Here is a 16,025-nt window from a genome sequence, read left to right as displayed (position 1 = left end):
AGACACAAAATGCTGCTTTATTAAAACAAAGGAACTTTTATTGGAGGTGAAGGAGGAAGCTCTGGTCCGTCAGCCACCCCCCAACTCCCAGCTGCTGAGTGGAGGGGAGTAGATCCGTACACTATAAATACAGCAGTAGGTGCAGGGAGCAGGTTTGGCCTGGATGCAGCTCATTTGCTTCCCAACTGGAGCCCAGACACGCAGCGAGAGGGATGGATTTGTATTTCAGCTCACAAGACCTGAGTGAGAAACACAGAGAGAGGAGGTTGAAACCAAGAGCAACCAGAGCCCTGACCCCCAGGAGGTGCAGCTCAGCCCCTTCCCCTCACCCTAATCCCCCCACCCCCCAAGGGGAGACGTCCACACTGTCCCCAGGGGACGTGTCAAGCACTCCTATGGCAGAGACTGAGAGCACTTACTTCTAGTGCAAGAGCCAATGCTGCAGAAACATTCTGGAGTAAAAGATCCACCCAAGCCCAATGTGACCTCAGCCAGCCCAGCCCAGCTGGTTACTCCCCCCAGCCTACAGAGAACACTCACCCAGATAATCATCCATAAGGGAGCCGATGGCAAACTGCAAACCAAACAGAGAGATTAGTGCGGCAGCAAAGAGACTGTGTGAGTTGCCCCTGCCTGCGCACCACTGCTCACCCCCAGCGTTCTAGCACCCCCTTGTGGGAGAGACAGGGAAGGAACGAGCCAGCCCTCCTGCCCCACTCCTTACAGCTCCCAGGCTAGGAGCGGTCGGGAGCTCCCCCACAGCCAGCCCTCATGCCCTGCTCCTTACAGTGCCCCTTGCTGGGAGAGGCTGGGGTGCAGTAGCCAGGAGCTCCTGCCCTGTTCTTTGCTGAGAGCTGGGGATCTGCACGCACACACACAACAGGCACAAAGCGTATTTGAAGGAGGCATCAAAGACTCACAATGTCATTCTTATCCACTCTGGTCCCCACGATTTTCAGCCGGATCTCATCATCCTGCTGGATCACAATGTCCTAGAGACATGCAGCACTAGAGTGAGACCCATTTACAAGCTTCCTCCCCTTCTCAGACAGACAGAGGCAGACAAGGCTAAACACAGAGTTGCACTTAACTCCAGTAAGTAAAGTATGTCTGATACGGGGAAAGCAAAATTCTGCCTCACCATCCACAAGCCTGCTCCACAGGTCTCCCTTGCCCCCAGCTGGGTCTCCCTCACTCTCCAGACACCTCCACTACCCACATTACACCCCAAGCTCCTTGCAAAGAACCATCCACCCAGGACTCACCTCATCCACTGTCTTGTAGCAGGGAGGGTTGGAGTTTGGGTCAAACTCCATCTCGGAGGGAATGGACTGAGAAGAGAACAGGAGTCAGTGAGGGAGGAGCTCCCCAAATATCACCCCACCCCTAACCTGTTCCCCAAGCTCCCCCTCCCAGCACCCCGCTTACATGTCGAGATATGAAGCAGGACATGGGCCCGATCTCGGTGAAGAGCCCAACCTGTAGGAAGTGGAAGCAGTGATTCCATTAGCACATAGACATGGGAGTTATCCCGGTCTCCCACCAATAGCCACACCCACCTCTAGCCCCGAGACACCCACTGCTCACACCCTGGCACCCAGACACCACAGTCAGAGGCAGAACAGCCCTTGCACATCCCTTCCTGATCTGCTCTGGGGCTCCTAGATCCTTAGCACAGGGGACACCCCACAGTCTCAAACCAGGGACCCACCCCCTGGCTTAGCTCCACGAATCCCCCTGTCCATCTCTTTCCTTCATGAGCCTTGAGGAAAACAGGATTGTTTGCATTGGCCACAACACTTGTAACTCAGCATTATGACAATGACTATAATCTCATGCTTCAGATCTTCAGCCAGTCACTTGCAGGGGTCAGGAAGGAACATGCACAATCTGGGTTGGGTTGGGGTAGGATAGGATGGCCCCCCTCCTACCCACTCCCGGGTGGGTCCCCCACTGCACCTTCCTCTGAAGCATCAGAGATCAGCCACTGCTGGAGATGGCTCACTGGGCATAGTGGGCCAGTGCTTTGAGGTCCAGAGAATCCTCTTTCTAAATGCCTGGCTGGGGCACCATGCTCAGATCACCAGACTTGGGGCCAATAAGGCATTTTCCCCCACCAGTCAGATTGGCAGGGACCTTCAGAGCTTTTTGCCTTCCCTTGTAGCATGGTATGTGGGTCGCTTGCTAGGATCATCTGGGCATATCTTGCCAAATCAATTCCCTGCCACTGCAGGGCCTTCTGGCATTGGTGGCTGCTCAGGTTCTCCTCTTCTCTGCCTGGGGCACACAACAATTTAGTCACTGAAGGACTCAAGTGAGTAAATTCAATGCAGGGATGTCCAGGTGATATTGTCTGGCCTGTGTTATACAAGATGATTTAATGGTCCCTTCTGACCTTACACTCCCCGAGTCCACACACACACACACCCCCGCAGCACCGTGTTACCTTGTTGACCTGCGTCACCACAGCATCCACCACCTCCCCCTTGAAGGGCCGGAAGACAATGGCCTTGTACTTGACGGGGTAGAGCACGAAGCCACGGCCTGGCTGGATGACGCCTGCCCCAATGTTATCAATGGTGGTGACTGCAATGACAAAGCCGTATCTGGGGGAGAGTGAGAACCAGCTCTGTTAGAGAGTGCCAAGGCAGAGGGAATGGGCCAGAGAAGGAGCGGGGCTCCCAGGTCCTGTTATGGAGGAAGCTTCCCACACTCACCCCAGGGGCTAGTCTTAGGGTCCCTCCAAAACAACAACCCCCCTCCTTTTCCAATTCCCACTTCTTCCTTCCATGCATCTGCACCTGCCCTGGATCTCCCACCTCCTCCCTCCGTTCCCACAACCCCACTGTTTCCTACTCCCCTCCACACACACATTCCCATCACCCCCAGCCTCGTTACTTCCATCCCTACCCTCCACTGGCTGCACCCTCCAATCCCACAATGGTCTATCCTCCATACTCTCCTGCCCCTACTCACTTGCCCGTGCAGGTCCCCTCCACCTCTGTGAACAGCTTCTGCTTGACAGTGTTGAGGAGATTGGGCCCAAAGTACCGTGGATGCAGCAGGATCTCGTGCTCCAGGGAGATCTATGGAAGCAGGAAAAGGGGGTGAGGGGGCAAAGGAGAGACCTGTCACCGAGAGGGGAAGGGATGCAACCATCAGCCAAACCCTCCCTCCCCCATATCACAGCAGACTGAGCAGTGCACGATGGGGCAGGGCCCTAGTGCCCCCTGGGGCAGAGGGAACGGTGGCTGCTGAGACCCCTGGATTTGGGGGGAGGTTCCCCAAGGCACAGGGAATGGTGCATCCTGGGGCCCTGGATGGGTGAGGGGAGAATGCCTCCTGGGGCAGAGGGAGCAATGCATGCAGGGTCCCCAATGGGAAGTGGGGGCAGAAGGCAGCTAATGCACCTGGGGGGGTTGCTTCTGGGAGGGAGGTCGAGGAGCAATTGACTCCTGGAAAGAGGGCTGGGGGAACAGCTGACCGGGGGAGGGGGAGGGGGAGGCTGTCCAGGCGCTGCTGGGGAGGGGTAGGGTTATCCAGACCCGGCCTGGCAAGGGAAGCAGCCGACCCCCGGGGGAGGACTATCCAGACCCCCGGGGGGGGGGGGGGGGCGGGAGGATGTCCAGGCCCCGGCGGGGTGGGGGCAGCTGATCCTCGGGGGGAGGGTTGTCCAGGCTCTGGCGCGGGGTGGGGGTGGGGAGCTGACCCCGGCGGGGGTGTCCCGGAGTTGGGGCCCGTCACTCACGTGATAAAACATCTTCCAAGCGGGTCAGGAGCGAGGACTGGCAGGAACCCGCCACAATCCCCGCCCCGCTCCTTCCGCCACTCTCCCCGAGCTCCTCCCTCGCTGCTCCACGGGAGCCCCGCCCCTCCAAGAAATAGAAACCTGTAGGGTTCTGTGCGCATGCGCTCCTTGCTGTCACAGCGGCGCCTAAAGTATCATGGCAGCCGCCGAGCGAACGGCTGCCGCGCTGGCCAGAGAACGCCAGGGGGAGCTCGGGGTCTGGCCGGTCAGAGAGAGTAGGAGGGAAACAGTGATTGACATCGCGAAGGGCGGAGCGCACAGTGATTGACAGAAGGCGAGTTATACCAAATCCCGTTTTATTGGGCAGTCAGGTACAAAAATAAACTCTGGAAAGCGACATACCCCTCCCACGTGCCTGAATCAGCAGCTCCCCCCCCCAGCTTCTGGGAGCTCTGTAATTCCTCCCCCAAATCCCAGTCTGAGACCCCCCCCCATCCCCAAAATCTATCTCCAACCACGATTGATCCACAAGACCTCAACCCCCTGAATCCCCACTCACAGGGAGCCACCCCCTTCAAAACTCCCTGAAATTCACCCACCAAGGGGGCCATGATACCCCTGCAACAAATCCCTGATCGTGGCTCCTGGGAGTCGAGTTCAGGGGGCTGCCCCTCACAGTATGGCACAGCTTTCCATTGCCCACCCCTCCCCCAGCACACCCCACTCTATACAGAACCCCACCACCACTTCCCATTCTCTGCACACACCTCACATCTTGGTCTGAGAGCACCAAGTGCTCAGATCCACATATACACGTATGGACCCTGCCCCACATTAAACACACACGCTCAGCCCCCTAAGCCACTTCTCTAAACTAGTGCAATATCCTCTATGGTAAGCAATACAATAAATGGATCAGCAGTCCTGGAAAGAGGAGGAGACCCTCTCTGAGCCCTACCCCGCCCCATGGGAGACTGTCTCTGAGCCATAATCACCCTGCCCCAGAGGAAACTCTATCAGCTCACAAAGAGATAGGAGACCTTTGGAGATCTACAGCCCTTGGCACTTTGAGACCAAGACCCTGTGGTCAAGGGACAGATTAAACCCAAACATTTTGCATTTAAGTGCCTTTAGGTGGCTGTGGGTCTTTGTTCCTCTAGCCCCTATGGCCACAGCTGTAGCACCCAGCTCTCGGTGCTGTCTGTATCACTCTCCCCACACCAAACTGTATTCTCTAAATCTGCATCGGTTCAACCGCTAAAATGGCATCACAGCTGGCAGGGCCACAGGACAAGGGCCCAGGCCCCTGCAATACAGCAAGCCACATCTAGCCGTGGGGCACTGCTGCAACCAGCCCCTCCATTCAGCCCTGGGGCAGTGCCACTTTGCACTGGCTTGCAGCCTATGAACTACTTTTGTTCCTAATTCTTCCTGCCACTTCCCCAAGACCTATTTTCCTCCCCCAGCCCTGAGTGCAGGAAGCAAGTTCCAATCCAGCACCTGTAAGTGGGACCCACCTAAAAAAAAATACCCGTCATGAAACTGGAGAATTTCAGTTCCCAAATAAAATTTAAGGCTAGCTCCTCTCCCTGTGAAGGTGCCCATCCCTTCTGGGAGAGGGTTTTAGACCCTGAGACCATAGGCACTGAGTTGTTTTTCTCGCTGCTTGCTTCTCCCCCGATCCACCCCTCCCCCCCGAGACCCCCTTGCCAGCTGCTTGTCCTCTTTACCCTTCCCGGAGTGCCTCCCGTTAGTTGCCAAAGAGCTGTTCGGTGGCCAGCCACGGGCCCCAGCCAATAGCTATGGCTGGTGGGTGCTGAGCACCCCCTATTTTTTTTTTCTGTCGGTGCTTGAGCACGAGAGCACCCACCAAGTTGGTGCCTATGCCTGAGATTTAGCTAATGTCCATGTGCCAGGGCCCCACACCTCCAGCTTCAGAGTGTAGCCAGGAGGCAAGCACCACAGCACTAGTGCTGACAAGTCACATGCTGGCATCCAGGGCCCCCTCAGGTGTTTCATTGCTGCTGCCTGCACTGGTCCTTCTTCGGCTAGTGGGATCCCTCCCGGAGCAGGGGGGAGCAGAAGCAGTCTGGTGCAAGCTGCCATAGCACTGGATTTCCAAGGGAGGCTGCATATGTACATCCAGCTGAGGAGAGGTCCTGGGCCTGGCCCAGCATTCGGGCAGGGAACTGCTCTCAGTTCTTGGTGGCACAGCTGGGCTTGGGGCTGAGTGGCTGTGAGTAGGGAGAGCTCCAGTCTCGATGGAACACAGCTTCTAGCTGCTCCCGCAGGGTGAGCTGCGTAACCCCAGGAGCAGCCTCACTCTGGTTGACGATCAGCCCCACCCCTGCAGTGTTGGTGAAGTAATCCTCAGACCAGTTTGAGGTGCCTGCCAAGAGAGGAGCAAACATCAAGTCTGCAGGGAATCAACACTGACTCATTCAGGGGCCCAATCGTGGCTAACACCCCTTCTCTGCTCTAACCCACTGAACCCCACTCCCCTCCCAGTTCTGGGGAAGAACCCAGGAGTCTTGGCTCCCAAAACTCCCACCCATCACTGGACTTTGAAATGCTGTAACTGGTCCCAGTGATGGCTTCTCTGGCCTGCTTAGCCCATGATTCCAGACCCTTGGGCTGATCCCCCACCCCATAGCTGGGGAGGCACACACCAATGTAGGCTAGGCGGTCGGTCACCATGTACTTGTTGTGGTTGACACGGGAGAAGGGAATCTGTTTCTCCTCAACCGACGTGGAGACAACAAAGAGTTTCTGAAAGAGACAAACACAAAGTCACCTTTGAGCCTACAGGTCTAGCATGTCCTGGTATAACCTACAAAGGATGGTTTAGGTTAAGAAATAAGTAAAAGTTAAGCTAACTTAGGCCCAAAACCTAAGTGTAGAGGAGTATGGGAAACTGACATTGCTAGTGTGAGAAAGTTAGAGATAAGCTGGAGATACCATCTTATGAGAAAATAAGCGTTAGCAAGGACACAACCCTGGATGAGCAACGTAATTATTCCAATGTAAGTTTATAGTGTAGACCTGGCCTAAGACTGTAGTACTGTGTAAGTGATAATGGCATGCCTGTTTGCTTATCTAAGGATTTTTCTTTTTAATTAAGTTTGGTTGTAGCATTCAAAGTGTCACCTAGTGGTCCTCTACTAAATACATTTTCTGTAATTGACTAGAGGCTCAAAACTGAAAACTAAGATGGTTTTATTGCAATTTAGCTTTAACAACTTAATATTAATTGGGAACTTTTCAACACAAAGGTTGAAAAAAGATTACACAGGTAATCTGTGACCCCTTGCCAATGCAAGGCACTGACATAGAGAGAACTTCCTACCAGGTGGCCCCTGGGCTGAGTCATGGAGTGGAACGGTCCCCAGCCAGCCCCAGCCCCAGGCACTTCAGGTCCCTATTCCTGCACCACTCCAGGACTCACCACTTCGATCGGGCAGCCCAGAGGCTCCCGGCTGAGGACACTGAGCGACTCCAGGAACAGGAACATGGACTGGTCCGAGTGCTGCCAGCAGCTAATGAGCAACCTCACCTTCACGTGCCTGTTGCAGGCCGCAGCACGCAGCGCATCATCAATGACCGGCCAGAACCTGGAGGGCAGCCCAAGGAGACCAGGTCAGGGGACAGGACACCTCACATACAACAGCCCCCCAACCCCCCAAATGCCAAGACCCTGGGCCACAGCCTCACAACTGCTCAGCCCCCGGGTCCCAGCCCTCAGGCCATGGTCTCCCAACTGCCCACCCTCTGGGTCAGAGCCACCCAACTGCCCTCCCCTCTCCCCAACCAGCCCAGTCCCCAGGTCATGGCCCAGCCCACCCACCCCCCCATCTGCCCAGCTCCCCAATAACAGCACCCCACCTTGCCCACCCCCAGCCATTTATCTGACATTCACTAGTGCCAGCCTGTGTCTGGCCCTCCATCTCTCCTCCCCATCCTTACTGTCTGCAGAGCCCAGGTTGTCCCTGCTGCCAGCCTCATGGGGGAGGATAGCACAGGATTCCCAGCTGTGTCTAGAAGAGACAATGTCAGGGGAGCTGACTGCCTGAACCCCACCTTCAGCCTGCACATCCTGTGGCCCCCACCTCTTAGGCTGGCAGAAGGTGCACTGGGGCACATAGTCCATCACCGAGATGTAGACAAAGGCCTGGGCATCCTGGATGGTGCTGACAATGGCTGTGAGGTCTGGGGTACGGCCAGTGGAGCAGAGGGCGGGAGGGGAGCTCTGCAATACAAACGAACACAGATACAGAAACAGGCAGGACGTGTGTCAGCACACAATCCAGGAGCGAATGACGGGGCCTTCTGGGGCCCAGAACCCCTCAGGGTCAGTGTGTGCCACAGCACAGACTCTGGGGAGCGAGTAACAGGGCCTCCTGAGACAGGGAGAGGCCCCTGGCAGAGAGTCCTAGGTGGCTGCCCCCCATGCACTGGAGAGCCATCCAGGTCAGCCCCAGAGTCCAGGAAGCAGCCACGATTTGCTGCCTGACCCGACAGAGCCTACTTGGACACTTACGGAGAGGTACAGTTCTGCACTGCTGCCATTGAGCTGCAGCTTCAGGGGGCGGCTGAGGCTGGACTTCGCGGAGACGTAAGCCGGCCACACCGTCGGGAGTGAGGCCCCCTGCCCTCCCAATGCACGGTACATGGCGAAGATCCGGTGCAGGTCACCAGCCACACAGCTGCAGTTGTAGAGCACAGCACCCAGCTCCTTTACCTGCAAGGAAGAGGTGTTTGGGAACAGCCACACAGCAAACATGACCTTGCCCCAGCTCCAACAGGAGCCCCAGGCTGAACTCTAAACCCCAGGAGAGTGAGTGCAGCCCCAGTGGGCAGCCAGCCACACTGCCCAATGCCCAACTCCAACATGAGCCCCAGCTCCAGTCCTAACCCTGCCCCACAGGGACCCAGGAGAGTGAGCTCCAGTCCCTGTGAGCACTCAGTCCCCCTGCGTGCCCCCTGCAGTACCTGTGTCAGTGAGCACCAGTCCCTGTGAGCACACCTCCCCGCTTTCGACACCCTCCCGAGTGCCAGTCCCTGTGAGTAACCTCCCCTCTGTCTGCCCTTTACCCGCTGTGGTACCTGTGTCAGCGAGCGCCAGTCCATGTTGGCGCTGCCAATGTAGACGTGCTTGCCATCCACCACCCAGAACTTGGTGTGCACAATTCCTCCAGTCAGGCGCTCCAACTCCACATACTTTACATCTGCACCTGCAGGGGGCACCAGCAGAACAGTGGCTATCACACAGAGACATCCTTTCCCGCTTCTCTCAGCCTGGCTATCCCAGCACAGCTGGGTGGGGTCTTGTCTGCCCCTTTCCTAGGGCTGACACTTCCCCTCATGCCCCTATCCCCACCCGGGCTCGGGGGCTGTCCCGACCCCTATGTTACCTTTGCTGGCCAGCTCCTCGGTGTCCCGGTCAGACTTCTGGGGGCTATTCACAGCAATGTTGAGCTTCACCCCCCGAGAAGGCAGGTCCCGCAGCTTCTCCAACACCTGCCTGCCCTGCAGGGAGCAGCATGAGTGTTATGGCTTAGCAACCCCTTCCTTCCCTCTCACCCCAGAACAGGAACTGATAAGGGCTTCCTCCACTTGTGCCGAGCCCACCTGCCAGGATGAGGGTTCTTCCTCCTGCATGTCTGAGTCCCGGAGAGTGAAGTAGAAAGCTGCGATGTCCACAGAGCGGTTGGCAGCATCCAACAGGTCCATCCAGGCCTGGAAAATGGGGAGGTGGCGGGAGTTGGAGTGTTTGTAATCCAGGCCCACAGGGATGCTTTCCACCAGCACCAAACTGCAGCAGCCACAGAGAGAGAGGAGAGATGGGCAGGGTTAGGAGATGGACACCTCAACAGGGGTAGTGAGGGCATCAGTACTTGCCAGGACAAGCAGAGACCAGAGCAAAATCCAGCTCCCTTCCACTCCAAGCATCTGCTGAGTCCGAGACCAAGCACAGCCATCTGCTACCGCCTGCAGAGTCTGTGCTGTCACTATGTGCTACTGCCCACCACCTCCGTGTAACAGCCTGCCCCCTGCAGGATCCTTTACCTGCACTGTGGGCTGCACTCCTCCTCTGGCTCTCTCCACAAGCTGGCGACATGGCTCCAGCCCAGCTGCCACTGCTCCATCAACCCCAGGACAGAGACAGGGCTGCTGTGCTCCCACAGGAACCAACCAGAGAAGCCCAAGATGAGCAGGAAGGGAAGAAGGATGCAGCAGGTGGAGGAGAAAAGGAAATGCTAACAAGAGAGAGAATAGCGCTTAGTGGGGAGCCCTGCCTGGGCAGGAACCAACATAACAAAGGGACACTTCTCCAGGAGCCCATATCTGTGTCCATATGGACAAGGACCCATATCTGTGTCCATCCAACCCTTCCAGGGACAGGACGGGGGCTGGCTGGACCAGCTCTGCTCTCTTCCAAGTAGTAGTGTTCAGAACCCGATGCTGCAGTGCAGAGAAAGGTTGCTGAGCACAGTGCTCTCCATGGCAGGGAATGTTCCATTCAGCAGCGGTTGAGCCAATGATGCCCTCCCACAAGCCGAGACTGCCCCCCAGCCAGTGTGAGAAAGCAACTCTGTGCTCTTACTTCCCTGCCTGTGGCATTAGGGTATGGCTCTGAGGGGAGCTGCCATGGCTGTCAGGAAATGGATCAGCTGTTTAAAGGGAGACTAAGTTAGGCACCCAGTGTGGAGGGGCAAGGAAGGGAGCCTGGTACTACAACTAGACATGGAGCAGGGAGCTCAGCACATAGACTACCTGGACACTCCAGTGCAGAGGTGTGGATCTCTCCTTTACCTTGCTCGGCTTCCCTGGGTTCTTGGGTCTGGGAGCTGGTGACCTGAGTGCTGCAGTTTCTGTCCACATCGCCAAGCTCGGTGTTCCATGGGCAACGTGCCGCACCCTGGGAGTATCTGTCTCTGTCAGAACTGGAGTCCCAGGTGCCACACTCCGCAGTCTGGGAGCTGCACTCTGCCACCTGGGCGTGCTGATCTGCGCCCTGTCCTGCAACCTGGGGACCCCACCCTGTAGCCTAGGGAGACTGCTGGCCGCCCCGCCTTGCAGCCAGACAGCTGTGCCCTGCAGCCTGGGGGTGTTGCTGGCCGCTTTGCCCTGCAGCCTGGGGGCCATGATCTCCGTGACAGTGGCTGTCTCTGAGCCAAGCAGTGCAGTCTCCAGCACCTGCAGTTGGGCTCTCTCATCTCTGAACTCTTGCCAGTCCAGGTTCAGCTTCTGCAGTGGGAGACAGCCAAGCCAAAGGGTGGTCCTTAGCCTGGTTGAGAGAGAGGCAGCCCCCAGTCCCCAAGCATTGTCCCTCTGGTGCAAGGATAAGAATGGCCTAAAACAGCACTGAGCAATAGAAGGGTACAAGTTGGGGCGGGGGGGCTGCAGAGCCTGAGACCTGGGATCAGTCACTACCTGTGCCTAATGTGAGGGTCTGCTAGCCAGCCACAGTGAGGCTGCTCCACGCCCCACCTAGAGTGGGCTGGGTAGCATCAGCAAGAGCCACAACCCAAGACCCCTATTACTCATGGGAGGGCCAGACTGTCCATGGAGCTACAGGGCTCGGGGGGGCAGGGAATGGGATATGGGGCTTTCACTGATAAAGCGCCCCAGCTCTGATCCAGTCCCAGTGCATAGGGATTGGCTGGCTCAGTCAGGTCGGGTGTGGGAGATGGGGCCTTTTGCTGCTAGAAGGCATCAGCTCCGATCCAGCCTCAGCATCAGGGAGGACTGGTTGGCTCAGGAGGCTGGGGAATGGGACACGGGGCCTTTTCTCTCTAGGGGGTGCTGGCTCCGATCCAGCCCCAGATCAGTAGTGACTGAAACCCATTCTAATCTGATAGCTGTTTGCTGACCCCAGTCCATCAGGCAGATGTCCCCAGCACAACTGTTCCTGACTGGTCCCATTGTGGGCAGCCTCAGCAGAAGGGACTGTGGACACAGAACACCCCTCTCACCTCTAGGGGGAAATCCAGGATGGCTGAGGCATAGGGGCTAGAGAAGAAAGGGACCACATTACCTCTTTCTCCCCTGAGCTCTCACTTCGGGTGGGGAAAAGCTCCTCCTTTTCTTCATCCTCCTCTGAGATCTGCAGCCTCTTCAGCCTCACATAGGATGACTGGAAGGGAAACAAAAATAGCTAGATATCAGCTCTGCCAGAGGCTGCACAGTCCCTGAGAGACGCTACATGGGGCTAATGGAGACAGCGGCCCATCTGCATAGTCTGTACAGCACCAAACGTCCTATCCCTATGGAGCACTGGGAGGGGCTAACCCACCAGTAACAGCTAGGGGTGAGGGAGAATGGGGGAAGGGATCACTCCAGACCCAGACATGCAAACCAGCACAGACAAGACAGAGCGACTCACCAAGTGGGCATCTTGGTCCAGCGCCACCCATCTATTGCTCCTGGAAGCCTCCAGCCTTGCTGCTGGCTTCCGGGAGAGGCCTCTCTTCATTGCAGTCCTGGTGGGTTCATCCTTGAGCTGGGGCAGTGGAGGCTCCCTGGTTAATATTGGCAAGGGCTCCAGGGCTGACCCAGCCGAGGGCTCCATGGCTGGCACGGGGGTAGGATCACTGGCTGGAGTGGGCGATGGATCCCGGGCCGAAGTAAGATGCAGTTTGTGGGCCTTGATGCTGGCCCGGGGCTGCAGAACGAGGGGAAAGCTCCCTCCCTCAGCACTGGGCACCTTGCTCAGGACCTGTAGAGGAGTGTGGGGCCCTGGTTAATATTCCTCTCCCAGGTAGAATAGGAGCTGGACACTGACGCTGGGAGCTGCCCACATCTGCAGGCTCAATTTCATCAGAGATTACAAATTAACAAGGGATTGTAGTTTACAGCGCTGTTAATCCTCATTACATTTGGCACTTTACCTAAAGCCTCAGCTCCTGTAAGAATTGCAGCTTGCCCTTAAAAAAGAATAAGTTTCTAGCCCTCGTGATTGCAGAGAAAAGCTTGAAAACATGACCCAGGTATGCTCCTAACAGTCCCTAGGTGTGTCCTGGGCATGACCCTAAAAGCTCAAATGAAAAGGAACATACATTTATTCTTGTTTTTAAATTTCATTATTTCTTGGGGCTGGTCCTTTAAGGGAGAGGAGGGGCTCAGCCTCACTTGTGCTAAACTTAGCCCACTTCCCCAGGTGAAGGGAATGACACCAGGGGACCCTGACAATGGCATGTAACTAGAAACCAGGCCTGCTGGGGAACATAAGGGGCAGCCACAGAGTGGCTGGGTAGGGCATATGTATTTGTTGAGGAATAAGTCTAAATTGCAGGGAATAGAAGCTTATTAGGAGGGCTGAACTGCTATAAGCAAGCGAAAGCCCAGATAAACTGAAAGAAGGGGGAGGTTTTATAGTACTAAACCACCCCTAGAAGAGCAATACTGTGAAAACACCAGCTGTGGTGGGTGGTTTGATGTGAGATCGAAGAAAAACTGAGACAGTGGCAGGGCCTGAAGCCAGACTGTGTAACCCTGCTACCTGGCCTGCCTCTTGATTGGTTAGTGGTTTTGGGGATGGCAATACTGGATTTAGAACAGCGAGACCCTGTGCCTCAGGGTAATAAACCATCAGGAGGGAGAGGACACCAGGTGCCCAAACCTCTCTCCAGTATAGTCCCATAATGGTGCTGGGTGAGAGACTTCCCCCAAGGTAACTCCAAATCCCAGGTAAGAAATTGCCCCTTGGGGCTGAAAGCTTGTTCTTGGCACAGAGGGATGTTTTCTTTGTAAAATGAACTTTGGTCACTTTTCCTTGCTTTTTTTTTATCTTAATACTTCAGTCCTCGCCCACCTGCAGTGGCTCTACAGGCAACGGAAGAGTTGGTGGGTTTGTGACACCACAAGTGACAAGGAAGTGAAACCTGACTCTCTGAGCAGAGAGAGGGTTTTTATTCAGGCTGTTTAAAACCTTCAGTGAATTGCTGACATTTTTTTCACTCCAACACTATGGCAAGGGGAGCTCCAAGGCATAGGGAGGCAGCGTGTTTTAGTGGCTAGGTCACTGGATTAGGGTCTAGTCCTGGATCTGCCAAAAACATGACCTTGGGCAAATCTCTCTGTTTCCCCGCCCAGCCTTTGTCGAGTAGAGTACAGGGTGAGCTCTCCAGGGCAGGGAGTGGCTCTTGCTGTGTGTTGACAAAGCACCTGTCTCTGCAGAGTCCTGATATTGGCTGGAGTCCAGGCAATACAGTGTCACAGATGTTAGAGCCAGAAGGGACCATTCTGTTCATGTAAACTGACCTCCTGCATAGCACAGGCCAGAGAACCTTATACAGCAGTTCCTGCCTCAAGTCCGGAACTAGCGCTGGCTGGAGATTTATTAACAAAACACTTTGGCCAAAAAATATCAGAACTCCAACTGTTCCAGAAAAGGTTTTGGGTTTAATGAATTTCATGCCCTGATGGGGAAAAAAAATTCAAGGAGGAAAAACAAATTGGGAAGTTGCTGAAGTATCCCACTCTCAAAACAAAGTTCTGTTTTTTGTTTTGAAAAGTAACTTCATTTACACTGAAAAAAAGGTGGAGGAAGAAAAGTCAAAATTCTCAGAAGGAAGCAGTTTGATTAACACAAAGCAAAAAAAAAAAGACTTTGGCCTGATGTGCAAGAGGGTTTTTACTCTTAAATTTTCAAAATCACTTCCCACTCAACTGTACCCCATAATGTCTGGTTGAGCGAAAGCAGAAATAGAAAAATCATCCAGTCATAATGTAAAGACTGCAGGTGATGAGCAATCCACCATGAGGCTGGGTAAATTGTTCTAATGGTTAATTACACCCCCTGTTAAAAGTGCCTTTCTTCTAGTCAGAGTCTTCAGCTCCCAACCACTGGATTGCATTCTGCCTTTGACAGCTGCTGTTAGAACTCTCCTCCCTGTGCAGCAGTTACAGACTGTCATCGAGTCACCTCAATTTTCTTTTGGATTAACAATAAACCGCCTACTAGCATGAGACTAAGGCCTGGTCTACACTTAAAACTTGGCTTGATCTAGCTGCCTGCCTCCGGGTTGTGAAAAAGTCACACGCAGGAGACAGTTAAGTTGACCTAAGCCTTGGGACAGACCTCACTAGGCTGCTGGAAGGGAGGATTTCTTACAGCGACAGACCCAGCCATTCGGTGGAACCCCACGCAGCGCTGAAGCAAGCGGGGATGTCACTCACAGCAGGGGAGCTGTCGGGCAGGCACAGCCTAGAGCAGCGCCGCTTTTCCACAACTTGCCTCTTTCTTGCCCGGGCCCCTCTTCCTGTTCTGCCCTTGCCCAGCGCTCGGGGGTCCTGGCGCGATGACAAACCCTCGGACCGCGCGCGTCACCCACCGAGCGGCATCAGCTGGGGGGGGGGGAGCCCCGGCATTGCTGGCCCCGCAGGCCGAGCTCCGATGCCAGGTTGCTCGGGGGGGCAGAGTCCTCAGCCGAACGCGCCGGCCGGGTTGGGGAGGCGCCCCGCGGGGCCGTGGTGCTGGCTGGGTCGGGGGGCGCCCCGCCGGCCGGAGCCTGCCCCCCAGCCCCTAAAAGCCGCTGAGGGCCTGGGCGGCAACGGCCGCGCTCAGAGCCGGGGCCGCCCAGCCCGACCCGCGGGGCTCCCCGCCCCCTCGAAGCCCCCGCGGGGGCGCCCCCTGCTCTCACCGTCTCCTCCGCGCTACTCTGTGCCAGGCGCGTGGAGCGCCTCACGGGAGTCCCCGCGCGCAGCGACCCCCGTCTCCTCATGCCGGGCGGGCGAGTGGCGGGGAAGGAAGAGGCGGGCCCGGCTCCCGCGCCCGTTGACATTCAAACCCCGGGGCTGGTTTGAAATGACAGCTGGCAACGCGCCGGCCGGCCCGTGCCCGCGGCGCGGCTCCCCCTGGCGGCCGACTCCCTGCCCTCCGGGGACAGGCGCCACGAGCCGGAGCCGGGCCACAGGGAGCCGGGCCATAGCGGGAGGCGCCCCTCGGCTGCCGCAGCCCGGGGGAGGGGAGCAAGAACCCCTACGGAGGGGCCGGGACACTCCGTCGGGTATCGGCTGCCTCCCGCTGCCTGGTGCCCGAGGGGACTTTCACGGACACCCCGACGGGGGAGGAGACCCCGCCCCGCCCCGGTGAGGAGCGCAGGGCGGGGAGCGGAACACGGCTGAGGGATCGCCGCGAACAAATAACAAGAAAACAAACTAGTTCTGCTCTGCCGCCCAACCTCGAGAGAGCACAGTACAGCTCCCGCGGCGCTCACCCCGCCTCTCCCTCACGCACACCCCCATCGGCTACTATGGAGACCGAAGTCCCGCC

General features: G+C 56.5%; 2 protein-coding genes across 5 annotated transcripts; both read right to left on the bottom strand.

Moving 5' to 3' along the window:
• Positions 1–16: 16 nt before the first annotated feature.
• POLR2G (RNA polymerase II subunit G) lies at positions 17–3,833 on the bottom strand. Its single transcript, XM_054034432.1, has 8 exons — positions 3,749–3,833; positions 2,977–3,086; positions 2,447–2,606; positions 1,429–1,479; positions 1,266–1,331; positions 921–992; positions 541–574; positions 17–239 (listed from the first exon to the last, which is right to left on the bottom strand). Exons 1-8 carry the CDS (start codon positions 3,758–3,760, stop codon positions 226–228), a joined length of 519 nt encoding a protein of 172 aa, XP_053890407.1. The 5' UTR covers positions 3,761–3,833; the 3' UTR covers positions 17–225.
• Positions 3,834–4,251: 418 nt separating this feature from the next.
• On the bottom strand, positions 4,252–15,958 carry LOC128841155 (5'-3' exonuclease PLD3-like). 4 transcript variants are annotated; one of them, XM_054035928.1, is made up of 14 exons: positions 15,394–15,922; positions 13,916–14,279; positions 12,135–12,467; positions 11,787–11,885; positions 10,523–10,996; positions 9,815–10,005; positions 9,377–9,560; positions 9,160–9,274; positions 8,852–8,979; positions 8,286–8,486; positions 7,855–7,994; positions 7,194–7,359; positions 6,418–6,517; positions 4,252–6,137 (listed from the first exon to the last, which is right to left on the bottom strand). In XM_054035928.1, exons 3-14 carry the CDS (start codon positions 12,318–12,320, stop codon positions 5,944–5,946), a joined length of 2,178 nt encoding a protein of 725 aa, XP_053891903.1. In that variant the 5' UTR covers positions 12,321–12,467; positions 13,916–14,279; positions 15,394–15,922; the 3' UTR covers positions 4,252–5,943. The 4 variants fall into 4 exon arrangements, with proteins under 4 accessions (XP_053891903.1, XP_053891904.1, XP_053891901.1 ...); XM_054035929.1 differs by lacking the exons at positions 13,916–14,279; positions 15,394–15,922 and adding an exon at positions 15,934–15,958; XM_054035926.1 differs by lacking the exon at positions 13,916–14,279.
• Positions 15,959–16,025: the final 67 nt, after the last annotated feature.

Source organism: Malaclemys terrapin, chromosome 7 (genome assembly GCF_027887155.1).
Source record: "Malaclemys terrapin pileata isolate rMalTer1 chromosome 7, rMalTer1.hap1, whole genome shotgun sequence".
Classification (NCBI taxonomy): Eukaryota; Metazoa; Chordata; order Testudines; family Emydidae; genus Malaclemys; species Malaclemys terrapin.
This window is presented reverse-complemented; position numbering and strand designations above follow the sequence as displayed.

Coding starts and splice junctions, on each gene's coding strand:
- POLR2G (XM_054034432.1), bottom strand. Junction 2,607..2,976: donor GAGGGGACCTGCACGGGCAA/GTGAGTAGGGGC, acceptor ACTCTCCCCCAG/ATACGGCTTTGTCATTGCAG. Junction 575..920: donor GAGTGGATAAGAATGACATT/GTGAGTCTTTGA, acceptor TTTGGTTTGCAG/TTTGCCATCGGCTCCCTTAT.
- LOC128841155 (XM_054035926.1), bottom strand. CDS start 15,534: ATGTCAACGGGCGCGGGAGCCGGGCCCGCCTCTTCCTTCCCCGCCACT. Junction 10,006..10,522: donor CTCTGCACTGGAGTGTCCAG/GTAGTCTATGTG, acceptor CTCTCTTGTTAG/CATTTCCTTTTCTCCTCCAC. Junction 7,995..8,285: donor GTGCAGAACTGTACCTCTCC/GTAAGTGTCCAA, acceptor TTTGTATTGCAG/AGCTCCCCTCCCGCCCTCTG.